The sequence below is a fragment of the Conger conger genome, chromosome 16, assembly GCF_963514075.1.
Source record: "Conger conger chromosome 16, fConCon1.1, whole genome shotgun sequence".
NCBI classification, from domain to species: Eukaryota; Metazoa; Chordata; class Actinopteri; order Anguilliformes; family Congridae; genus Conger; species Conger conger.
Genome location: NC_083775.1, coordinates 33,003,766 through 33,029,672, shown reverse-complemented (window position 1 = coordinate 33,029,672; position 25,907 = coordinate 33,003,766). Strand labels below are relative to the sequence as shown.

Here is a 25,907-nt window from a genome sequence, read left to right as displayed (position 1 = left end):
TGCTTATTGTGCGGATAGGAACGGAATCTGGTCTGCGACTGCACTCGCATAATCCTTCAAGACGTTCCCCGAGTCTGCAGAAGCTACACATGAAATCTCTGATGATTTAATCTGCAAGCCCAAAACAGCCCGCATATGTAAATTCAGCCCACTGAATGAGAAAGTGGTGGAATAGGCAAACATTTTCTCTAAATGCAGTGTTGACTTTTCTTTCGGTTTATACTTCACCCAGGAGGTAGAACGATTAGTGAGAACAGCTGGCCACGGAGAAAGAAACACATGGCAGGACTTGTACTTTCTGACCCCTGGACCTTCCAACCCTGGTGTCAGGGAACTAATTCCTCATTCACCATTTGGCCATGGGAAACTTCAAAGGGCCAATCATAGTGGCCTGATAATAAAATTAGCAGGAACTGGGGGTGTTTGTTTGTGTGTGTGTGTGTGTGTGTGTGTGTATACGTGTGTCAATGGGGGTGGCTGAGCAAACTTCACTCTGGCATCTCTGATACTATTAAGATTCCAGATCTTAAAAATGGTTAATTCACCTATTCAACCAAGTGTTCTTTCATAATTTTTGAGTGTCGACTTCCTTGGGAGACGAGCTGTTGTTCGGTATTTTCTTTTATTAATTTATTTTGGGACTGTTACTTGTCTATCTCTGTAAACTTAATTGTTTTTGAGCTATCTGAACCCAGTCTCTAGATTAGACATGGATCACTGTTGCAACTTTACACATTTCTGGTTGTGGGTTGTGCATTTTGATAAAGGTTGATCCAACAGGTTGTTCTGCCTATCAAAGAACTTGGTGATTTCATTCATATCTTTGATCAGTAATGAATTAAGTCAAATGTATTTTACATGTTGCTTAAATTAGGAGCTTTAACTGTTAATACACTTGTGTTTGGTATTCAGAGTGCTTAACAGATCAACCGCACAAATAAAAGCAGACATCCGACGTCATGAATTTTGGAGGAGACTGCATGCTGCGCTCACCCAAACTGATGAAGGGAGATTACAGTTGATGACACCTAGGACATCATATGATTTATTCAATGAGAACCAAAAATAGAATACGGTCATAAGTAGTGGGTGATTTTGCTTCAATTTGCTAGAGTTCTGTTCAATGCTTTCTATTTTCCTCCTGGGATAATTCCTTACTTTCATTGATTGTCCATCACAGGTAAAAGTTCACCAGTTGTTTAGGCGTAGATCAGGGGGGCACAACTCCAGTCCTGGAGGGCTGGAGTCCTACGTGCTGGTTTTTGTTTCAACCAATTATTTTAGTTTTCTGACCGCCCAATAAACTGCACAGGTTCACTCCTGTACAGGATCAGTAAAATCTTTAGGATACGCCTGCAGTCTGTGGCTGTACCTGGTGCTTATATACATATCAGATTTAGACATGATTGAGCCAATTAAATCATTAAGAGCTGAAGTTGCCACAAAATCCTGAAACAGATCGGCGGCCCTTGGTGTAGATTTTTTGAGAGTTTATTTAAAGCGGGATGCCATTTTATTTTTGGCACATTTTACATATAAATGCTTCAAAAAGAGCTGCAAAAATACAAACAGAATTCTGGCACTGTGCAAGAGAGGACTCCATTCAATGCAACACTGCTTCACAGATCACTGCCCTCTAACTGAAGGCCAAGGCACAATGAGGATTAACAATTAAATAAGGATAACAAAAAAGGCAATAATTATAATACACCGTCCAAGATGAAACAAACCTTTTTTTCCTCGGGACAAGGTATGGAAATGAATGAGAATGAACTGTGGTTAAACTGGATCGATCATTTGGTTGCTTCCGTGTCTATAGATGCTTGGTCCCACTGAAGGTCACATTTCTATGAGGTTGTGTCCGCCATCATTTCCTCACCATCTGGGCTGGACTGGGGAGAGTGAGACTGGGCTGGGCTGGGCTGGGTGGGGTGGGGTGGGGTGGGGTTGGGTTGGGCTGGGTGGGGCTGTATTGCACTGGGTGGGTGGTGTTGAACGTCCCTTCCATGGGTGGTTCTGACCGGAGCCCAGTCTACCTGCCGCCCATCCAGGACTCTGATGCCTGGTGTATGTGCCGCTCATCCAGGACTCTGGCTTTGGCGTGACGGCCGGTGTGTGTGCAGCTCACTCCACTGGCTCACCCGTGTCCCCCTTGGTTTTGGGCTCCTGCCACCACTCTGCATAGATGGACTCCTCATAGTCCCCCAGGCCTTCAAACTCCGTATCTGGAGGGTCTTTGAGTCCGGTAATGCTTTCCTCTGGGCTCACCGTGTCCTACGAGGGCGTATCACACACGCACACACACGCACGCGCACGCGCGCGCAGACACGCATGCAGAAACGCACGCAGACACACACACACACACACACAGACACGCAGAAACGCACGCAGAAAGGCACGCAGACACACACACACACAAGCAGACGCAGACACACAGATACGCGTACATACACACGCATACATACAGACGCCGACGCAGACACACAGATACAGAAACACACACAGACAGACTTTTGTTAGCCATGACTCAAGCTCCCCCTAAAGTCTGATTTATATTCTGCGTCGAATCTACACAGAGGCTACGGGGTAGCCGCGTTCCCTACGCTGTAGGCTATGTCCCTGGCCCTGACCCCAGCAGAGCGCGGCTCTGTTTGTGTTCCCGTCTCTGCCAGCCTGGCAGCAGGCAAACAGACAAACTGCTGGGCAAACAGACAGCCAAGCCTCAGCTACCCACACCTCTCCGTCACATGTCTCAGCTAGCTGGGATCTCCTAGCTCTCCAAGCCAAGAACCCTCAGTCCCCAACTCACTGCTCCTGCACTCTCTGCCTCTCTCTAAGGGGGCTTTCAGATTATAAACATAAAACTACCTCAAACCGTTATTTCTAATGAAAGCTTGTTAGCCGGTGGTAGTTAATTGGCTGACCAATCGGATGGCACTCCTGATTTTTAAATAAACAGAAATAGCAAGTACAACTTTATTTATATAGCACTTTTATTAACCAATGTACATCACAAAGACATATTCATAAGTTCTGGAATAATTAATACGTATATTAATTTTGTTACGTTGTTTCCAGAGTAAAGAGTTCAATTCTTTCAAAAACCGTTTGAATGTATCCATGTGTGAATGCATTGTGTTGGCGGAGGGGAAACAAAGAACAAAATGTAAAAAGGTTCAAGGGAAGGGGGTGACTTTTTGAGGGCACTGTATGCCTTTATAATATTACATATTAGCTTACAATCTAGTTTCCAGCCACCCACTTGCCACTGATATTAATGCTCGTCTCGCTATAAAACTTACATTTTGCATAGGAAAGCAAGCTCTTGCTTGCAATAAACTGACCAGCAGACTAAAAGACAGACTAGCCACCAAGCTAAGATGGCCAGCTTCTTCCATTTTCTGTGGCAATAAATTTAAAAAAAAGGTAATGCAGATAACAGATTTGGCAAGCTAGATATCTAGATATTTGTTTGTCTCAAAGCAATAAACTAACTTTCAATGTTTTTGTTAAAACATTAAGAGCTATGCTCATAAAAGTACTGATTTCAAATCATATGGTCTCTTCTAAATGGAAAATTTGGTTACTGTGTAACTTGTAACACAGCTGACAGTTAAATTAGCCATTTAGCCCCTCCCCCTTTACTTCCACTCACTCTCTTGTTCACCCATTGGCTCTCTAGTTTTCATTAAATAACTCTTTTCCGACAGCAGGTATACGAAACATCCTGTAACAAATCTCATATGAGCCCAGCTTGACAGGATTATGGTCTATTGTCAATATCCAAACCATATCTCTTAAGAGCTCAAAGGCAACTGACCAACTATTCCTCACGCCACGGTCAGCTTCTCTTACCTCATCGTCTGTCTGCAGGTAATTCAGTGCAAACTCCAGCATCTCCTTCTGCGTAGTGGTCTGATTAAAGTACCGCAGCGCCTCCTGCAGGATGGGAGGAGTTTGTGTCAGCACCGAAAATTCATTCAGAGATCCAGCGAATGTTTTATAGTAGTCACTTAATGACATTCTCCACCTACAGCGTTGGGGCCACGGCGATATTAAATCAGCACTCTGTCTAATCCCGAAGTAGAGACACAAAGACGGTAGAATACAATGGGGAATGTGTAACTTGAGATTGACAGAGGCCTCTTCCTCAGAGCAATTCAATCCCCACAGCTGGTCAGCCTGAGGCTCTAGTGTTTTAATTTTGGGAAGCTGGCGGGCATGGTAGCAGTTAAGTCAGGAATGTCAAAACCATGGCAACAAGCAAGGAGGGGTTTAAGTGTGGTGTCTAATTACTACCTTGACTGAAAGAAAATGATGCCATTTTGTCTTTCTTTTCATGTCAAAAATATTCCACGCCATTATTTCGTCACCCGTTGACTCATAAACACCCGTAATTAACTTTCCGTTTAATTTGATTTCATTCTCCAGTGTTCCACAGGTCAGAGAGAGCATGCAGTGACTCGACTATAGATGCTCTGGCAGAGACGCACGCACAGGGTAACGTGAAAATTCCCTCGGAACACCAATATTTTAGGAACTTCTGCTCAGCCCCTGTGGAGAGGAAGGCTGAAACTCAGAAAGAAGGGATTGTTTTTCTTCGGGTCTGTTTGGGAAACCCAATACATTCCCTGGAGCGGGTGGAGGTAGGAAAGGAAAGGCTTTCAGGAGAGGCTTCCTCAACCCTCAGAGCCTTCCAAACATAACTTTCATCTATTTCATCCATCAGCCTACGTTTACTGGACAAACTTAGAGCAACACATATTGAATTCCAAGTAGGTAACTGATGTCACCAAAATGCCTTTGTTGGAGCACATTTAGAGTACTGCGTACCATTATGTGAAGAAAATATAGGGATACTATTGAACAAGCGCAAAGAAGGGCAACTACATTGGCTCCCTGTATGCAATTATCTGAAAATGCACAGACATACATAAGACACTTTATCCAACCAAGAAAAAGGCGGGAGCATTTTGTAAGAGTGTTTTTAAATTTACAAAAAGGGTTAACAAAGTGAACTACAAGATTTTGTGAGGTTAAGTTCCGTCAACATAACAGGGGGAGACACAGGTATTGTCCGGGTCTGACACAGTGCTGGATTCTCTCTAGTCAGGGGAGACTAGAGCTAACTGACAAGCTGAGATTGGTTGAATAGCCTGTTAAAGTCATTACTTATTCTTATGTTCTTGTGGAAACCATGTAGTTCCCTCAGAGGGTGCTCTGAATTACATTCCACTCATTCAACCGTCACTACTTTTCAGACCAGGGTCAAATTTGTAATTGCCATGGATTCAAATACTTTTCTGTGCTCGATTGATCTTGGTGCTGTTGAGCCAACCAAGAAGGACCAGGGGTTTGCACACTTGAGAGTATTTCATAGGCTCCAATTTACCTGCATCAAATTTAAGCTCAGGAACGCAAAAGTACATCCAAAACAATTACATATTTGACCCAAGTCTGATCATTTCCTCCCCATCAATGCACCCATCTAACTACCAAGTTTTTAAAAACAGCACAAACACCGAATGTTGCGGAGGTTGGTGAGCGAGCCAATGAGGATGGTGTGGGGGTGTGTGTGGCAGGCACTCTTAGCCAATGAGCACAGCTGCAGGCACTCACTGGGCGGGGTCTGAAGTGGCTCTCCTCCAATCCCCACTGCTCGCGGTAGAAGCGGTAGTACACCATGTTCTGCTTCATCACCTGGTCGTCGGGGTCGAACAGCATGTAGCTGGCAGCACAGGGCGCGGCGTTCCGCACGTCGTTCACTGCACAGAGAACAGCGGTCACTTCCCCACCTCAGGTAAACCTGAGCGGCAGCCATGTTGGCTCAATGGGAACACAGTCGGACGCGAGGCGACGTACCGCCTCCTACTTACACTTGTAATAGGCAAACTGCAGGTAGTGATACATGGTGGCCACGAACTTCTCCACAAAGTACCCCCCGACATTGGGGGTCAGGCTGGCCTCACACTTCACCTTGCACTTCAGAGCATCTTTGTAAAGATCTAGGAGGACGAGGGAACCAGGGAGGAGCGCGAGGACGTGGAAAGAGGAAAAGGTGTGAAGGACAATGGAAGATGTCATTTCGATACGCGTTCAAAGAAATACTAAACAGTTTAATCAGAAGACATTTGAATCACACAAAATTGACAAATGTATTTTACTCATTTGGTAGATTGCAATCAAAAACACAGGAATGGTATAGTGAAATTTGTAAATTGGGCTCTAGCATCAAAATCAGTAACTGCTTTCTTTGAGTTTGTAAATTTTCTTCTTTTTTTTCTCCAATGCCCGGCCCCTCTCACACAGCTGGAAAGCATTCCTGCCATGCAGTTATGGTCTTCAAGGGTGAAAGTTGTATCTATGTGATCAATCTAGGACTTGGAACTGTACTTTCCTCTAGGTCCCTGGCTTTGATTTGGACTTTATTGTACGCCGCTCTGGATAAGTGTGTCTGCTAAATGACTGTAATGTAATGTAATAACATAAAATAAGGTACTAAGGTAATGGCGAGAAAAGGCTATTCAGCCCAGCAATGCTCACCTTTTCCTACCACTAAGTGTACCTGCTGCCTAATCTGCCTAAAAGCTAAATCGAATCTAGCCTGGTCTTGAAAACCCCCAGTGTTTCTGCCTCCACTACATGCACTGGCAAGCTATTCCACACATTGACCACTCGCTGTGTGAAAAAATACTTCCTCCTTTGCCAATTTCCATTTGTGCCCTCTCGTTCTACTAGTGAAAATGCTAATGCTAATGGGGCGGCCTGTAGCGTAGTGGTTAAGGTAAATGACTGGGACACGCAAGGTCAGTGGTTCTAATCCCGGTCTCGCCACAATAAGATGCACACAGCTGTTGGGCCGTTGAGCAAGGCCCTTAACCCTCCAGGGGAGGATTGTCTCTTGCTTAGTCTCATCAACTGTAAGTCACTCTGGATAAGAGCGTCTGCCAAATGCCAATAATGTAATGTAATGAATGGGGTATTGGTGGGGCTGGTGCGTGCAGTAGGTGAGGGGGGCAGGAGATGCTGTGGGCCAGACTGACCTGCCAGGGAAGCGTAGAAGTCCTTGGTCTCCGTGACCTCGTAGACCCCCTCGCAGCCTGCCAGGCACTGGTCGTACGCCTTGAAGAACTCGCTGGCGGCCAGCTCCATGTCCCTGGCGCAGCTGCTGAAGTCGCCCGAGTTAAACAGCTTCACCGATTTCAGGAAAACACCCTGGAGCAGGAGAAGACCAAAAAACTGTTTTGTTGACTCAAAACATTCTGAGACTGAAGAACCGCTTTATTCAGAAAAACACCCAGGAGCAAGAGAAGACCAAAAAACTGTTTTGTTGACTGAAACATTCTGAGACTGAAGAACCGCTTTATTCAGGAAAACGTTCCAAAACAGGAGAGGACGGTTTTATTCAGGAAGGCATTTAGAAACAGGAGTGAACCGTTTTATTCAGGAAAGCATGCCAAAACAGGAGAGAACTATTTTATTGAGGAAAATATTCTGAAACTGTTCCATTCAGGAAAATAGTCGAAAAGCCGACAGTTATAGGCTGATTTTACACATTTCAGCTTATTTACATTATTATTTCAGATTTATTTTACCAGTACATTTTGCGGTGGAAAATCTAAAGAAGGTTACTACCGTGTTGAGAAAAACAGATGCATATCCTTTGGTTCATGTTCATCCATTTATTACAATGTCTATCCAGCTATCTGGATTTAATGGTCACTGGTAGTTGCAAAAGCTTGTTTTCACACTCCAAATTGCATTTCAAATGAAGCCATTTAATTAGAGAACATCAAATATTTTATTTTTCTCAGAAGATAATCCAGCAGTCGAGTAGTTGGAGAAAGAATACTGCATAGGAACAGCCGACAATGTAGTCTGACACGGTAATATTGACCAACATATCTAACCTAATTTTAAAGATGCTCTTTGGAATGCGTAGATGTTTGGGCAAGCTTGCGCATAAGTCATACAAAGTTCTGTGCGTGAATCAGACCTTGGGCAAATATCTAGCACGTTAAACATCATCAAATTTGAATACACATCCAACACGACTAGTTCAAAATAGCATGAAATTTACAAATGCAAATCGTTATGACTACAAACATGCCATTGTGATAAGGTATCAAATATTTAATTTTTTTCATATGAACACTTTCTAGAGAAATGTATCACATTTATTTTGACGACAGTTGAATGGTATGTGCTTCTGAGCACTGTAGAAAGAGGTCTGTTCCCCTCTGGTTTTTGGGAACCCTGAGCTGCTCGCAGTAACGGGCCAGGGAGCAGACGCGGCAGTGTGCCACACGGTAATCAGAACCAGGCCTCAGACCAGACGCTTCTCACTTCAGCACAACGCTCTGAGGGTCCGTTTAACATACATAATTGTGGAGAGATGCAGGACCATATTGTACATTTTATGATACAAGCACCACATTTCAAACACAGGTTGAGGAAGCACCAGTGAAGATATTTTTAACTTGTAGATTTAACACTGTAGATTTTGTGTTGCCCAAGCTTAACTTAATGCAGGTGGACTCCAGGCTACGTCCAGATGTCCAGATGAGGGCGGCTGAGAATGTTTTTATGCCTTTGACAGCCCTCCATTTTTGCAGAGTAGAATAGTGTAATCCTGAGGCAAGATCACCAAGTTCTGAGTCATATTCGAAACGCATAGAGCTAAATGTAACAATATGTGAACGAACACCAGACAAAATGAAATGACAAACCAAGAGCATATAGCTACATGAAGCATTTTTGCAGGGCGGTTTTTAATTTCCCATGTCAGTAGTTTTGCTTTTTGCACTTTTTTGCAGGAGCACATGTTTTGAATAAATATATTTTTTGGTATACATCAGTTTTGATTTTCTCCTTATTTTACTTCAGCGTGCAGGTTCCTTTAATCTTTTTCTCATCTTAAATGTTAAATATTTTTCTGTATTGGAAAGCTTTTTATTAGTCATATGGCTCATAAACGCATGACCGCAGGTGGAGGGGAGCAGGTACGCTGAGAGAGAGGCAGCTTTATATCGCCATAACCCCCTGAGGTCATGCAGGTCGCATTCCCCTGAAATGTCAAACGAATTAGCCCCAGTCAGACGTGGCACCAGCGAGGCAGTGGTCCGTACGAACACGCCGCATACCAACCGACGATACAAGCAGGCAGGTGGAGGAATTAGCTAGCCTGGAGCCTGAATGGCGGCAGTCCTGTTACCCTCTAATGGGTAAATGGCCAAGCTCATGAGGAGCACACCTTCTCACATTCACTCCAGCCTCTCAGGTCCGGGCTGCCCTCCACATCTAAACCCTTTTACTAACTGAAATGGCGCCCTGCTTAATATCAAGGTGTTCAAAGTGTTGGTACCATGACCCTTGATAAGCCAATTTTTAAATAAGTTGTTTTTGTACTTCCTGTTCCTGTTAGCGTACAAAAAAGAAGCCAGCATACAGCACTGCATTAATGTGCCAGTAGAAAGGAAATTTGCAAATAAATTTGTAGATGTCAATCTGTTCCAAGTATTCATTTTCTAAATTACATTTTACAGGGATTGTTTTGTATTTCATTAAATAAAGTAAAGTAGCCAATTTTCTGATAAAAATGTTCTGATTGCGGCTGTCTGGGGTGAGCTAAAAGAAAGTCAGACAGCCAAAGTAAGCAGAAGATCTGCAATTTGCTCTTTTTGACTGACACACTAATGCAGAAAAAAAAAAAAACATTTCATGTTTAACAACCAAATTTATATTTAAAAAATCTAGGATGCCTAAGGCTTTTGTACAGTATTGTTTGACAACGATTGTTGCAGAGTTTTGAGTTGAGTGAAGGGAGCATTCAAGGTAAACCACAGCACAGTGTTTTGCATCTTGAGTGCAACCCTGCACTGAACGGAATGTGGAGGCCCCACCCACCTCATAAGGACGCTCCTCGTGGTCGATTAGGTACTCCTCCACGTCGAACAGGGTCTTGTAGTAATTCATGTTCTTGGAAATTAAGGGTTCTGTAGGGTTCTTCTGGAGGAAGGTGTGGGCTGCGGAAACAGCCCTCTCCAGGTTGTTCAGCTGGGAGCGAGAGAGACAGGAGGACGCGATCGGTCAGCAACGCTACAGCCAAAGCCTAGCCTTTCATGCTAGCCTAATATCGCTCTACTGAAATGTTAATGCTGCAACGTTGACACAACATTGCATCAACATTGTGAGAACATTTTGCGTTAGCTGTGATCACACGTTCTGAAGGACCCGTGATGAGGAAAACTAAAGGGAAGCAAGTATAGCCGAGGGGAAAATCTTCCGGAAGCGATGGAAAACCGTTTCCAAGAAAGACCGAATTAAGCAACGTCGCTTTTGCTTTTCAACTGCAATTTATGATCAATGGATTCAGCTTTAAAAAATCAAATCCAAATGGGGGTAAATTAATGCGAAAAAAATAAATAATTTGCATATATTTCAGAATCAGTCCACCTTCTGCATTTGTCAGTGAGCTAACTTCATTTGACTAAAATGCAAAAGCAGTGTCAAAGAAATACAGTGATTCATACCCAGTACTCAGAGCATGGAAAACTTTATTCGTGTCAAGATTTTGAGTCATGGAAAAGCACACATCTGACGCGGTTTATTTATGACTTGACGCGTCTAGTATGTTCTCGGTTCTCTTGCTGAATCGGAGTTGGGTCCCCGGGTGCCATAGTCACTCCAGGTGAATTCCAGAGTTCCACAAGACCACCAAAGTGTCTGTAACCCACTGTGCAGCTGACCAATTAAAACAGCTGTAGTTCCTGGGGGAGTGGGAGGGTTAACCCCATTGCCCAATTTGAGAAACTGTTCGGAGTTATGGCTGTGCAGGGAGTATTAGTTGAGCAACAAGACACTGTAAGCTCAGTACGAAAAAACAGCAAGAGGAATAATAAAATAAAAAACACCCTGCACCTATGGCGATTTGTAGCTGTTTTTGAAGGTCTTCATTCAGACCCACGTTTTTGCGAGTCGTTCGCAAGGAGAGTCTGCCAGAATTTAATTGGGAGTTAGGAGGCAATCTACCAGTTTGGGATTGTATTTGTAGCCTAATAAATGTCCCATGGTCTCCCTGTCATATACACTAACGGAATGCCCCAAAACATGATTTGGCGATGTGTGATTGAATCAGGTCAATTTAGATTTGGCGCACTTCATAAATTACGCGTAGGCCACGCAATAGAAACTACGGCGCAGCGCTCAGGTAGGAGTATGGTTCACAGTCAGAGGTAGATTAAGCGAGCACGGTATATTTTGGGGGACGTGGCAAACGGAGATCCCAGTAGCCCCTACTCCGAGATCGGCTGGAGGGCTGCCGCGAGTCACGGAAAAAAATGCGTCGCGGCGCACACGGACACATATGGCCATGGGTAAAGAATATAAACTACACCAGACAAAGAACTGCAATCGCTTACTAATCGTCAGTTCAAATAGATGCAGAACGGGGACATCGGACGGATAAAAGGGATTCTGCTCAAGTCAATGCGCCAACAGATTTTATCTCACTGTGAATGGCTTGTGGACGTAGAAACCTACATCATAAGGAACCTTGGTGACCTGAAAGTTCTAGAAATAATTTCTCAATGAGACACGAATCTCCCCGACTAATTCATGAGGCTATGCAAAATGAGGAAAACCTTCATTCAAACATGCATTTGGGATTTTTCAAAATAACAGCAGTGGCTCGAATGTTAAAATACATAACTGGGGTTTACATCACTTATTAACTCCAGTTGCCAACTACGTCTATTTTAGCACCAATATTGAACGGTAGGCTAGAGCAACTACACCTAAGCAAATGTTAATGTATACCCCGTATAGCCTGTAACAATTGTAAAGAATAATGCCATTTTAAGAAAAGATTTGAAAGCTTAATACCACCTGGTAATATGCGTACTGTATATACCGGTAAGGCAGTCTCTGTTCAAAGGCATCCAGTATATCCCTCCTGGGATAGGACATCTTGAATACGGGAAAGTCCACCTTGCACTTTTTGAGACAAGATGCCCGGAGTAAAATGTGCCGCAAAACACGGAGATTGTTGTCGGCGAAAAGGGGGTCTGGGTCTCGACTGACAAGGCTGCAGTTCTGGCTACAAAATGCCTCGCTGTCTTTCAAGAGCCGGTGTAGGCGCAAACTTAGTTCCAAATACTTGATACTCTCCTTCCAGTTCTGTGCGGCGTACTGGTCCAAGGCATGTCCATACGCAGATTCGAGGGGCATGAGATCATTTTGTGGAAAGCTCCTGAAACTATATTTCTCATATTGCGCGTGCACAACGGATGCCAAAACTGTGCACACACACAGCGGGATCAGCGACCGTTTCACAGACACAACGTTCGAGGCCATGGTCCACTGCTCTCCTCCGCACCAATACTCAAAAGATGAGCATGTCAGCTTGCACGTAGCCTACGAAGAGGAGAGCGATGAATGGAAGAATTCAAGGAGGGATATAAAAGTTTGGGTCCTTCAGGAGTTTTGGACAGGAGCGAGCCAGCCACAACCAGTCTCAGCTTCGTATTTCCCGGGTCGTAACGCCCGCCAGTGTAAAGTTCCCAAACAAATACTCAGACCGCAAATACGGTCACATTTATCGATATCTAGCGTAACGTCAGCGACAGAATTGCCTTCCGTTATGAGCAATGAAACAAGATACAAAGTATGACAATAATAGTATAACAAATAGGCGACAAAGCCAATTCAGTATTAAGACCTCATGTGACATTCTACTTACTACTACTCTACTACTACTACCACTAATAATAATAATAATAATAATAATAATAATAATAATAATAATAATAATAATAATAATGCAAAGTGGAACAGATTCATTTGAAGAAAAAAACGCTAAAGCTAGAGCTTGAAAATCTCCCTTGTTTAAAATGAAGGTAAATCATAGGGATTGTGTGAGTTAACAATAGCCCTACACAGCCCCAGTAAGCTATATAAATATTTATTTGATGTTCATATTGCCTACATCATATTGTGAGACATTTCATTTTTGTAACTGTGACCAGTTCTTAATCCATCTCTATAGATTGTGATCTTCCACATATTTCTGTCTTGGATATCATGTTACAAACTGAGCTTTAGGACCCCGTTGTCCTTAACTGGTAGGGTAGTATTAGGCCTTCTTGAGAAAGCCAGATGTGTTTAACTTGCGAGGGTAGCTAAGTACACATCAAATAAAACACCACACCGTTCATTTTAACACGCGCGAGTTGGCACTAGATTCCAGGGGAGGATTAGAACAGTATAGCCCAAAATTAAGAAGAGAAATAGTTACGCCCCAAAAGGTGGAAACGGCTAGTTAAAACATGTTGCTAGCCGAAGGCTACTTAACACGTTTACACTATTTGAAAAAAGGGGGAGCTTAAAGGGATGCCCCCTCCCCCCGACTGGAAATGAATGCGGTATAGGCTAGCGACGTTGTGCACTTCTCTTCAGCAACTATAAGCACAGGTAACTGTTGAGGGGTCGCAGCAAACTTAGTAGATTCGACCAGCTTCTGTTTCAGAACATTTAAGTAACACGAACATAGTCTATTGGCAGCATAACTTATTTAAGATGGAGGCGAGGTCTGCTTTGCTTTTTCTCTGTTTGACAGAAATATATGTAGGATGTCACACCAACCCATTAGAAGACGTCGTTATTGATCGGTATGACATACCCAGAGTTTGTTCCAGAGAAGTTCAAACTGGTGATTATGTGCGTTATCACTACAACGGCACGTTCTTGGATGGAAAGAAGTTCGACTCGAGGTAAGGTTTAAAATAGCCCGATTTGCACCCTCTGTAGGCTATGGGTCTATTGAGTAGCCTAAAGTTAGGGCATAGGCTATGTGCGATTCGTTACTGTATAGGCTACCACACAGTTCTCCAAAGTTTTGGTAATTCGCTAGTTCATGCAACCAAATGTATGAGGAAAACGGATAAAATCCCACATTATCGTTTTTCCGTGTATCGCCGCAGGCCAGATGTGGAAGACAGCCGCACTGATCCAGTCTGCAGAAATATGCGTAGACGTGTCATAGAAACCACCATTTTTATTTCAAATAAACCATCTCAGCAATGATTTCGTTCACTGTCACCTTGCTATTCAATTCTATTTTACTAGACCACTATGCATGCCGATAAACGTGAGGGGGCGGCAGTTATGAAAGCCGACTTGCTATTAATACAATTTAACACAAGCATGCGGAACATTCCCATGGGCCTTTTAACGATTTCGCTTTTATTTAGTATACGTTGCGTTCTTCATTATAGCCCATAAACGATCTTGCAAAATACAAGTTTTCTTTCTAAACTTGAATTTCAGCTTTTGGCGTACAGCCCAATACGTTTTGACCAAAGTTTTCTTCCTGAGTTCTGTTTTTATATGGGCAAACTCCAAGTGCAATTTCCACAAGTCGAAACCTATAGGTACTAGACTGTTATCAAGTAGCATACACTTTGCAGATATGTCTCGTCTTCGATCTATCTGAGGCTGAGCACCTAGAACCAAAATTAATTTAGGCGACAGCACATTTTTTAAATAGGCCAGTGGGCTTATTTATGCGATTTAGAAATTCACTGAATCAATTAAGATCTAACCATCTAAGAAGTCCAGCGTGGTAACACCAGTAGACATTTTAATTGAATTAATAGGCCACTGATCTATGAATACTATAGGCTATTGTCTGATATTAATAGTTCAACTCAGTTGTTTAACATATAATAAACATAGTTCAGAAATATTAATATTAAAAACTGTTCGCTACAAAGTCTGCCGTTGTCCCTGCATCCTGCAGCCGTTAACTGGAGCTGTAATTAATTCCGTTACTCTCTCCAGCTATGACCGCGGCGTGCCCTTCATTGGACAGGTGGGATTCGGTCGCCTCCTCGCAGGCATGGACCGCGGGATCCAGGGCATGTGCGTCAACGAGCGCCGGAAGGTCACCGTACCCCCACACCTGGCGTATGGCAATTTAGGAGCAGGTATCAGCCGCATCTACAATTCCTCCTGACCCGGCCCGTTTCCAAATGGCCCCGCCCCTTTACCCTGCCACAGTCAGTCAATCCAGAATCCATTGTTAGGGAAAAATGCCATTTTTAACATTTCACAGGTGAACATCGTCTGCTGAGACAGATCCCAGTAATAACAACGATAGCTATACTTGAGTTGAACTTTACTCGTATTTATTTGCGAAGAAATAACAGAAAGTGAGAAAGCTTGCCGGCTTTCTGATTTGAATCAGACAGTAAGACTCTTATACACACTTTTCCAGAAGGGGGGGGTTTACCAAAACAAAAAGACATGAAGCTGGCCACTAACATTTATCAGTATTTTGTCTTCTGAATACCCCTTGTTGACCTTGCTGTAAGACCGGAATGTGCTAGCTACCCCCTTCCAGGAGAAGTAGAGACATTAAGGTCAAAGGCTGTCTGTCTGCTGGGAGAGAGACTGAGAAAGACTCCTAGTAAGCACTCAATTCAAAAAGTGGTCTAATAGTAAGACACATTGTCTTTATGTTAAGACACATTGTCAATTAAGAATAAATTAAGAATCAATTAAGAAAATTACCCTTACACCATTCATATTGGGCTTTTGTTTGTGTTCATTTCAGGTGTTGCCCAATAGAGGTAATTCCCAATTCCTGTAGCTACATTGCATGTAAAAATAAGAAAAGCCGCACAATTCAGCTTTAAAATACAATAATTAGTTTACTTGAGAAATAATATACAATGATGTTTTGGTCAGTTTCATTTTTGTATTTGCACAGCTTGAAGAAGTCCCAGCTCCATAATCTTAACATCAAAATTTACCATTGCAGTTGGCATCTTCAGGAAATTAATTAAGGTCTTGACAAAGGACCCAGGACAATGCTAAGGAAATGGATGCTCTGTAGTGTGAAATATGGCTAGGAACTCCTCTTACCAACCGCATCCTGTAGTTAAGAAACAGAGAGGACAGAAGGGAAAAATGATCTGAGTATCTGGGTAGCCTGTAGAATCCCTGCTGCAGTGTCTCTCCTGAGATGCACAATTCAGCATATCACCCCTCTCTGGAAATCACACTTTATACATGCAGAAATCAAATTCCTCTGAAAAATGAGAAAAGTACTGAAAACAAAAAAGTGCTGGTAGCAGGCATTTGTCAGTTGTCTATTGAATAGGGCTCAAGTCTTATATTTGATACACCAGCCCGCTCTTAAAAATAGTTATTAAAGTGTGCCACAAAGCTTTCACGTCACTTTGTTTGTTTACTGCACCAACAAACATAGCTACGGTTGCTCAGGTCTGCTATATCATTTCATGCAGGATAGACTATACAGGTCAGACAGGCAGCTGGATAATAAGTTGTCATTGTGGTTGGATGCTCTGCAAGTTAGGCAGTCAGTCCATCACTTGGAACAAAAGTTATTTGAAATCATCGGACAAGCCAGTATAGCGGGTGTAGCCTGACTAATCACTAGGAAGCATTGTGAGGTGCAGTAAAAGCGAAGGCCTTGTAGCAGATTACCATGACAACACTTTCTGGCGACACAACCCTCAGGTTCAAAATAACAGTATTGCCTTAGCTCGTGGTGATTTCACCATTAGCTGATGGGTAGCACGTTTGTCTTTGTGGGCCTTTGGGTGCGTGAGTTGAGTGCTTTACACCAGCAACATGCTTCCCTCAATTACTGTCAGTCAAACATGCACTCTTAGTCAAACACAGTCATGTTTCCAGATATCTTCTAGGCCACGCTGACAGAGATGGCCTTAGGAAGCAGCGGGAGTATGTCGAATACCTGTTTGAAATATGCATGTGCTTGTACTATTTAATGCATGTTGCTCAGCTGTCTTTTTTTGCGGGTAATACCTCTGTGCCACGTAGCCCAAAATGTTCACCATTTTGATTGTGGCCTCTAGATGAATTTATTTGGGAGCCATTTCACGTTTTGCATTAGTTTGCATTTTAGTGCATTTCCCCCCCTGTTCCTGGTTGTGAAGCAGTGCTAGACCCAGACTCTCTCTCCCTCAGGGAACGTGGTCCCCCCGGACGCCGTATTGGTGTTCGACCTGGTCCTGCTAGACATCTGGAACACGGAAGACAAGGTGCAGACGTTCACCCTCAAGAAGGTGAAGGACTGCCGGCGCACAGTGGTGGCCTCAGATTTCGTGCGGTATCACTACAATGGCACCCTGCTGAATGGGACTCCATTCGACTCCAGGTGAGGCGGGATGGGGATGGGCTTAGAGAAAGGGGGGGCAGGCCAGTGTGGTGGTGGAGGGTGAGGTGGAGGGCACATAGATGGATTTTCTTTGAGGAATGAGGCAATGCAGTTGTTGCATAGTTCATTGTTAAAGAATGGAACAGTCACTGATTTTGAGGTGGTCTTGTGAAATACTCTGTAGGTATTGTACTTATTGCAGTAAAACCCAAATGTGTTACCCATGTGTAAATATAATCTATATGTGTGTACACTCAGGGAGCACTGTATTAGGTATTTATGGGACTTATTTTTTAGACTTATTAAGTCTTCTGCTGCTGTAGCCTATTCACGTTAGAGTTTTGATGCGTTGTGTGTTCAGACATGCTCTTCTGCATACCACTGTTGTAATGAGTGGTTATTTGCATTACTGTCACCTTCCAGTCAGCTTTCCCCTCTGACCTCTCTCATTAACAACGTGTTTTTGCCTGTTGAACTGCTGCTCGCTGGATGTTTTGAAAAACAACTGAACCTCTTGACCACGTCTGCATGCTTCTATAGATTTAGTTGGTGCCACATGATTGGCTGGTTAGATATTTGCATTAAGAAGCTGGTGTACAGGTCTACCTAATGAAGTGGCTAGTGAGTGTAGATGCCTGAGCATTCGTGTGTGCGTGTATGTGCATATCTGGTTTTGTGCGTGTGTGTGTATATCTGACCTGCGTTTACCCCTTTAGCTACAAAAGGAACCGGACGTACGATGCCTATGTCCAGCAGGACGAGCTCATCAAGGGGATGGATGAAGGTCTTCTGGGCATGTGCGTGGGAGAGCTGAGGACAATCATCATCCCACCCTTCCTGGCCTATGGAGAGAAGGGATACGGTAACCACGGCAACAGCTATCCCCAGAGCCTTGCTGCACTGGCCACCACAGATTGGATATGATAAATTGGGAATGGGGAGAAGAAAAAAAAAAAGTGGATGAAATAGAGAGCAAACTAAAGCTGCTCATTTTCTAGGGAACATTGCGGTCCACATTGGCTGGGACACTGTGGAAGGGGCGGAATTCAGCCTGGGGATGCCAGAGAGAACTCCGCCTTTCATACCAATTCAGTAGTCTTACTACTTTAAATTCATACATTAAAGGGAACTGTAGTCATGTTTGTCACATAACCACTCCCAGAACACTGCTTGCACAGCGGTATTTGGGGAGACCAAATCCAGGTCCGGAAATCAGGAATAGAAATTGAACTCAATTAAATGTCAGTCAGCATTGAACTTTTTGCCACTTAGCTGTGTTACATTTGTTTGTGAGAATTTCTTTGCACACCGCACACTCTTTACACTGTCACCGCCATTATCAATCAATCATCATTTTGAATCCAAACCACAGAGACAATTATTCAAGATCAGGAATGGGCAAGGCAGGCCATATCCCATATCTGTTTCTGGATTTCAGACCAACTTCTGCTTTTTAATTACTGAATTACCTGATCTGTCATTTCTAGCCACATTCTGTGATATAAACAGCAGCTGATAAATGTTCTTGTCTTTTAGCATTTTATTGTGGCGTAATTTACGAGAGAATCGGTCGCGGTGCACGTGGCTCATTAGCTGATTGAGCTGCAGGGTAAGTGGTGGCAGCACAGGCCTGCGTACACGGCGGCCTGCCAGGACTGGAGTCGCCCATCCCGGCTCTGGTTGATTGATATCGGGCTCAAGCAACTGAGCCGATTCAAATGCAAATGTACCCTGGATACATCAACTTTCCTATAGATCAGTTAGCAAGCTAGTTGATTGCAGTCGCTGTCAGAATAACCTCAAGTAGTTCAGCAATTTGTAAAGAATGGACCTCAGAGATGCAGCTTCCTGCTCCCAGTGGGGGGGGGGGGGGGGCAATTGAGACAAGCAGCTGTTGAACTGATCAGTGTTAACTTTAGCAATGTAACTCCCCCCCCCCTCCCTCCCTCCCTCCCTCCCTCCCTCCCTCCAGGCACAGACGTCCCCCCTCAGGCTAGTCTGGTGTTCAGCGTGCTCCTGGTAGACCTGTTCAACCCCAAGGATGACATCACCATCGACAACCAGGTAGTGCCTGAGGCCTGCACTCGTAAGTCGGTGGTGGGTGACTTCGTCCGGTACCACTACAACGGCACGTTCCAGGACGGCACCCCCTTTGACTCCAGGTGAGTCACTCGTATGCGGTGTGACGTCGGGCTGGGCGTTCCCACTGGTCACGAGGTGGACAGACGAGACGAAACCAAAGGAATGGTTGGCGTACTGCCCTTAATGAACAAAAATAGCGCAAAGGCTTCTTTAAACCAAAACGAGGCCAATCTGGCAACCTAAATGCATCACTACAGTACATTAAATCAAATAATTCCCTCACAAAACTCTTCCAGCCCCCATGATTGAACAAAGCAGCCCGAGTGTCTTCCTCTCAGGCCTGAAATCCAGGCCTCTTTTAAGGCCGAATAATGAGGTAATGGGCCACAGCTATAGTGATTACAATCAATCACCCAGCCTAACACCCGGTGTCTCTCACCCTCACTGCAGCTATCAGCGAAACCGCACCTACGACACCTACATCGGCATGGGCTACATCATCCACGGGATGGACAAGGCCCTGCAGGGGGTCTGCATGGGGGAGAAGAGACGTGTCACTGTGCCTCCTCAGATGGCCTATGGAGAGAACGGAACAGGTCAGTCATCAGGGATATATGTGGAGAGAACGGAACAGGTCAGTCATCAGGGATATATGTGGAGAGAACGGAACAGGTCAGTCATCAGGGATATATGTGGAGAGAACGGAACAGGTCAGTCATCAGGGATATATGTGGAGAGACCAAGATGGTCAGTCATCGGGGATATATGTGGAGCGACAGAACCGGTCAGTCATCAGGGATATACAGTACTGTGCAGAAGTCTTCGACACCATAGACTTTAATATATATATCTTTTATTGTGTGCGTGTGTTAGTATAAAAGAGCACATTTGAGATTTCCAAATACTCATTTTCCAAAAGATTTAATTTTACAGAGACATTTTTGTATTTAATAAAAAAAAAAAGTTACATATTACTGTAAGCAATTGATGACTTTTTACATGAAAACTTGATCAAGGCTGTCTGAGATCAGAAGCAAGGAGCCAACCAAAGTCTGCAGAAGAACTGTGGCAAGTTCTCCAACATGCTTGGAACAACCTCCCTGCTGATTGTCTTATAGAACTGCAGGACAGCGTTGGCTGTCTCAGAGAAGTGATGCAGTTTTAATGCCGAAGAGTGGTCACAAATTACTCAAATGTAATGTAAAATGTATAGTAATATACGTTTATTTAGGACCTTTCATTGAATTATCTTAGGAAGAATCTTATCTGTACAGAGTGTTATACAGGTGCCTAAGACTATTGCACAGTACTGTATGTGGAGTGACTGAACCGGTCAGTCATCAGGGATAGATGTGGAGGAAGAGAACTGGTCAGTCGTCATGGAAAGATGTGGAGACAAAACAGGTCAGTCATCCTGGATAGATTTACAGAGACAGAACTGCTTAGTCATCACAGATAGACGTGGGGAGACAGAAATGGTCAGTCATCAGGGATAGATGTCCAAGATGGAATTGGTTAGTCATCAGGGATAGGCGTGGAGATGGAGTTTAGGGCAGATGAGCCAGTTTGTCTTGAAAGATATTTGGTACATCTTTGTCAAGCCACATAATCTCACAGTAGATACCCATGATGAGTTCTTTTGTTTAAGGTATAGCTCTCCTTTTGGTGGCGATTGCAGGTCATTGTTTGATAATGCAGTGGAATTTCAGCTTTTTCCCCCGTTCCCCGTACCTTACTGTCCCCTGTATCTCCTGCTCTTCCTGTGTCTCGCTCCCTCACCATTTACCATTTACCTCCCAGGAGACATCATCCCCGGCTCAGCGGTGCTCATCTTCCACGTCCACGTCATTGACTTCCACAACCCCAGCGACAAAGTGGACATCAACGTCACCTACAAGCCTGAGGAGTGCAACCTCACAACTGAAGACAACGACCTGATCAAGTACCGTTACAACTGCTCTCTGATGGACGGCACGCTGCTCTACTCCTCGTGAGTCATACTAGCCCACGTGCCCCGCCCTAACACGTTCATATTGGCCTGAGGTGGCCCTGCTCTGCCCAAATTCAGTTAAAGGGGTTTGGTCTGCTGTGGGTTTTGAACCTCAGCTCCAGTCAGCCACTCCTCACAGCCAAAAACAGAATTGAGCCTGTTAAGCTGCAGAACAAGATCCCTAGCTAAGGGAAAGAGATATACACGTATTGCTGTTCTGGGACCCTGTGCTGCCTGATCAGAGTATGGCTGGCACATAAGGGAGCAGTAGGTGTGTCATTCTCATTCCGGCCACCAGGGGGCAGGATTGAGACGGTGTTTCCTCAACAGCACATGTGAATCGATCATAAATGGTACAATTGGCCACAGAATTGGGAGAAAAACAATTTGAGAAAATCAGAAACAAATGATTGAAAGAAACTTTTTTTTAAAATTTTTTTACAAAAATTAAGTCCATCCATATTCACTAATCAGCCATTAGGCAGATTTAGTGGCATGGGTTGTTCCCACATTAAGTTATATTCATTCCATCCATTCATATACTATATTGATGGCGTTAATTTTAATTGGAAACCAATTAATTTAACCAATGATGTGGCTCTTTGTTCTGTGAAGGGAGCACTATGGCAAACCACAGGACACAGTTCTGGGGGTGAACAGGGTGATCGATGGCTTGGACACGGGGCTGCAGAAAATGTGCGTGGGGGAGAGGCGAGAGGTCATTATCCCCCCTCACCTGGGTCACGGAGAGAACGGAGGTGAGCACTCAGCCCAAAACAGGTCGCAGAGAATGCATACACAGCACCTGAGTATTAACCATTTAAGGTGTAAGAACACAGTAATATGGTTACAATATTATAGCAGCATTAGAACATTCAGTTCTACAATACTGATTTGAAATGCCTTTGAAATTGAAAATGATAACATTCCAAAAAAAAAAAAAAAACGCTCTTCAATGGGTAGTTCCAGAAAAAATACAGTAGAACCTCAAAGTTACAAACATTTTCCCAGAGTTATGGACTGACTGGCTAACTGAATGCTACATGGAACTGGAAGTAGCATAATAGCATACAGTATTCAATTATGCCTTATTCTGGAAACACCTACAATTCAGCTCTTTATTATCACCAATGCAAAAATAATTGTGAATGATATGGAATTCAAAATAGAAATTTGTCAAAGTGCTTGCTTTGTATTCTTTATGCAATCATACATATATACGAAAGCTTAAACCCAAATAACCAGAAACCTGTATGCAAAAGTGTTGAGAAAAACACTGTAATCCCAAGGTTCACCACAATGGCATCACGTTCACAGAAAGGAGGAGGCTACACTGGAAAAGGAGATAACAAAATAAAAGTTTGAGCAAGAGGCCAAAGACGGTATGCTAGTATCTGAGTTTCTTCTGGAGTATTATTACTTATATTATGAATTCTTGTTATTATTGTTATTATTTTGCAGATACTCTTATCCCGAGCAGCTTGCATGGCCAACATGGCACGAGTCTTTAAATTCCTTTCACAGGAGCAAGAAGAACAAGAACATGCTGTAGGTATCTAACAGCCAAACCATAGCGACTGAGCACCCACCTGGAAAGCAATGCTAATGTGAATAGCATGAGTACCGCAGGCGTCGTTAGCCGTGGTCTTGCTCACCAGCGCTTGTCCCGCAGGGAGCGGCGTGCCGGGCAGTGCGGTGCTGTTCTTCGAGCTGGAGCTGATGGATCTCCAGAAGGGGGTGCCGGAGGGGTACAACTTCATATGGCTGAAAGACACTCCGCAGGAGATCTTCCCGGCCATGGATATGAACAGCGACAAGGAGGTACCCCTGGAGGAGGTGAGTGACAGCCGAAAACCAGCTCCATCAACTCCACGTCCTGCGGGCCGCAGTGTCGGTTGGCGTTTGCTTCAACCGTGTGCTACACCGCCTGATTAGCTTATTGTCTGAACCAAGCAGGTACAGTAATGAGTGAAATCAGGTGATGTAGCGCAAGGTAGGAGCAAATGCCTGCAGACATGGAGACCTGCAGGACCTGGAGTTCAGTAGTGCTGGCCTCAACTGTGTGCTATGGTCCTATGACCCAGGCCAGGATGGCGTTTTAGATACCATTTTATTCTGTTTTATGTGCTGAAATTGTGTCAGATTTAATGCCATGTACTCACATCAACCCTTTTCTGATAAGGTTGGGCACCCCAGTGCCTACTGTAGAGCATTCGTGTCAGTATCCAGTTCTGGAGGGCCGCAGTGTCTCCGGTTTTTCTGTGCATTTCAGCACAAGTGATTCATTTACGTTTTTTTTGATTGCCTTCGAGAAACCTTGGTCAAGGCCTTAACTGGCTGCTCATTGACTGAAACAACAAATAGCTATGTTAGCTATGGCCATAGAGCTGCCTTTCTTAAACTATAGACCAATGCCCATAATGGTGTTTCACTATAAAATTACACTAAATGTTGTCTAAAGGGCACTGAAGCGACAGACAAGATAGTGTCTCATGCAAGAACCCGTGTGAACAGATTTGTTCTTAAACCGCTTGTATGATATTTATATTTTTAGGTAGGAACAACATGAGTGATTCCGATCTGTCGTACGAATCATGTAACCATGCCAAACATTAATCGGCAAATTGAACACAACGCAAACAACATAAGCAGGGGGGGCAGAACAGAATTATAGAGCCACTGATTTAGAGCACATGAAACGGTTTGAACATACGTTTTTGTTTTTGTATAGCCTAAACATAATGAAAGTGAAAGGGTTGGCTATGAGAATATGTTATGTAAAAAGGGTATGTGTAATAAGTTAAAGCTTCAGCCTGCACCTTTTTGGTCAATATTTTTATTCATTATTTCTATGTGCGATCATTCCGTAAAAATTGTTAATAGGGACCGAAATAAATTACTACTACTACTACTACTACTACTACATCTTTCACTGAGGACACCATCTCCTCTGCCCCCCAGTTCTCCACCTTCATCAAGCTGCAGGTCACGGAGGGCAAAGGTCGCCTGCGGCCCAGCCCGGACCCCGACGCCATCATCAAGGACATGTTCGCCAACCAGGACAAGAATGCGGACGGCAAGATCGTCGTGGCGGAGCTGCAGATTAAAGTGGACGCTCACGACGAGCTGTGACGGACAGGGCGACGCAGACACAGGGACACGCACCGCACCGGACAGAGGGGCGGGCGTGTGTGAAACCGGCACCATACCAATCAGCAACCAGAGAACGATCACTAACTGATGTAACAGATGGCTGATTGAACACATTTCACCATTGACGGAAGCCTGGAGCCAAGTATTGCCATCACAGAAGCAGGGAGTTTCCTGCTTTAATGTAAAAAAACGATTGGCACTGTGTAGGCAGCTGTACCTGAGCCTATTCCTCTCAGTGTCCTCCCAGAATGCAACGTTCCTGGGCCTTAGGCTCATAGTAAACCCAAGTGGTTCAAGTGGTTTAGTCCTGGGTATGCTGGTTTTTGTTCCAACTCCAATTGCAATCCCAGAATTTTAGTAAGATGTGAATTTTTTTGAAATTATGCTTTTCATGTTTCAGAGATATAATGCAGCTAAAGGGGGTATATAATGTCAGAAATAACTATGCATGCCATGAAGACTACAGTCCCAAATACACCTTGTGCTATATTGCAACAGTTAAGAGAGATTAACACTGATCAACTTATCGATCGACTGTTTGGTATATGTTTTGGTATAGTGTCGGTCCGTCAACTGTATATTTTGAAACCCGAAATTTAAGGACTATAAACACAGGCAGAGTTAACATGTCAGTTAGTCTTTTTCAATGATAGGAAGGGATTTCCAATGGTCTTGTAACAATGTTTTAACACAGAAAACATACCTATTGTGCCTTTAAATTTACAGGGAAAAAATTCAGAAAAAATACAAACACATGTTCTACAACCTATATTGAGCAAGAGATTGGCTGTAACAAAAATCAGCATACACAGGGGTGCCCCAGGAACAAAATTGAGAAACGCTGGTATACTTTGTTCTCTCTCAATATCCCTTCCAACATTAAAAAACATGTAAGTGGTGTGTTGTACATTTAATGTGGACATTTTGTTTAGTACAGTCCTAAAAACACCTTGCATTGTGTTCTCAGATGAATGGTGGTTTATAATAAAACAAAGAAAAAACCTTTCTTCTGCTTCTTGGGTTTGATTAAATATGTATGGTGCGGTTTGGACTTGGAGCCTCAAGCCTTTGGTCATTACACTATAACATAAAAATGTTTAATTATCCAATCTCAAATTGAAATAGCCATTACCCAAAAAAGCAATACATTTAAAAAAGAGGCTGGGAGAACGGAAACATACAGTGACGTGAAAAAGAAAAGTACACACTTTTTTTTACATATTTGGACATAACTTAGCTTCTAGTCCTCACAAAGTCCTAAGAGTAGATACATCTAACCTCATGTAACAACACAGCATATTTTACTTTGTCATTATTTATGCAACCAAAAGTAAGCAAACCTGGAGAAGCCTGATATGAAAAGTTACTCCATGATGGAGTAGCTTACAGATAATCTTCAGAACAACCCATAATCTTCACCCCTCCACCTGATGGTTGCCACGTTGAACAGAGAAGTGCCAGAAAATGAGCAACGTCTTT

The 25,907-nt window shown here is 43.6% G+C and overlaps 2 protein-coding genes across 3 annotated transcripts; one reads left to right on the top strand and one right to left on the bottom strand.

Annotated features, from left to right (window-relative positions):
* Window positions 1-1,475: 1,475 nt before the first annotated feature.
* Window positions 1,476-12,432, bottom strand: p3h4 (prolyl 3-hydroxylase family member 4 (inactive)). The gene is made up of 7 exons (XM_061223612.1): window positions 11,887-12,432; window positions 9,907-10,056; window positions 7,044-7,215; window positions 5,877-6,005; window positions 5,620-5,765; window positions 3,856-3,939; window positions 1,476-2,274 (listed from the first exon to the last, which is right to left on the bottom strand). Exons 1-7 carry the CDS (start codon window positions 12,352-12,354, stop codon window positions 2,125-2,127), a joined length of 1,299 nt encoding a protein of 432 aa, XP_061079596.1. The 5' UTR covers window positions 12,355-12,432; the 3' UTR covers window positions 1,476-2,124.
* An 822-nt stretch (window positions 12,433-13,254) lies between these two features.
* LOC133114311 (peptidyl-prolyl cis-trans isomerase FKBP10-like) lies at window positions 13,255-25,434 on the top strand. Of its 2 annotated transcripts, none has more exons than XM_061223594.1 (10): window positions 13,255-13,769; window positions 14,839-14,984; window positions 17,014-17,203; window positions 17,920-18,065; window positions 19,176-19,365; window positions 19,736-19,881; window positions 21,086-21,275; window positions 21,891-22,033; window positions 22,737-22,823; window positions 22,948-23,078. In XM_061223594.1, the coding sequence occupies exons 1-9, from the start codon at window positions 13,576-13,578 to the stop codon at window positions 22,784-22,786; spliced, it is 1,395 nt and encodes a 464-aa protein (XP_061079578.1). In that variant the 5' UTR covers window positions 13,255-13,575; the 3' UTR covers window positions 22,787-22,823; window positions 22,948-23,078. The 2 variants fall into 2 exon arrangements, with proteins under 2 accessions (XP_061079578.1, XP_061079577.1); XM_061223593.1 differs by lacking the exon at window positions 22,737-22,823 and adding an exon at window positions 24,237-25,434 and having other exon boundaries at window positions 13,264-13,769; window positions 22,948-23,111.
* The last annotated feature ends 473 nt before the right edge of the window (window positions 25,435-25,907 follow it).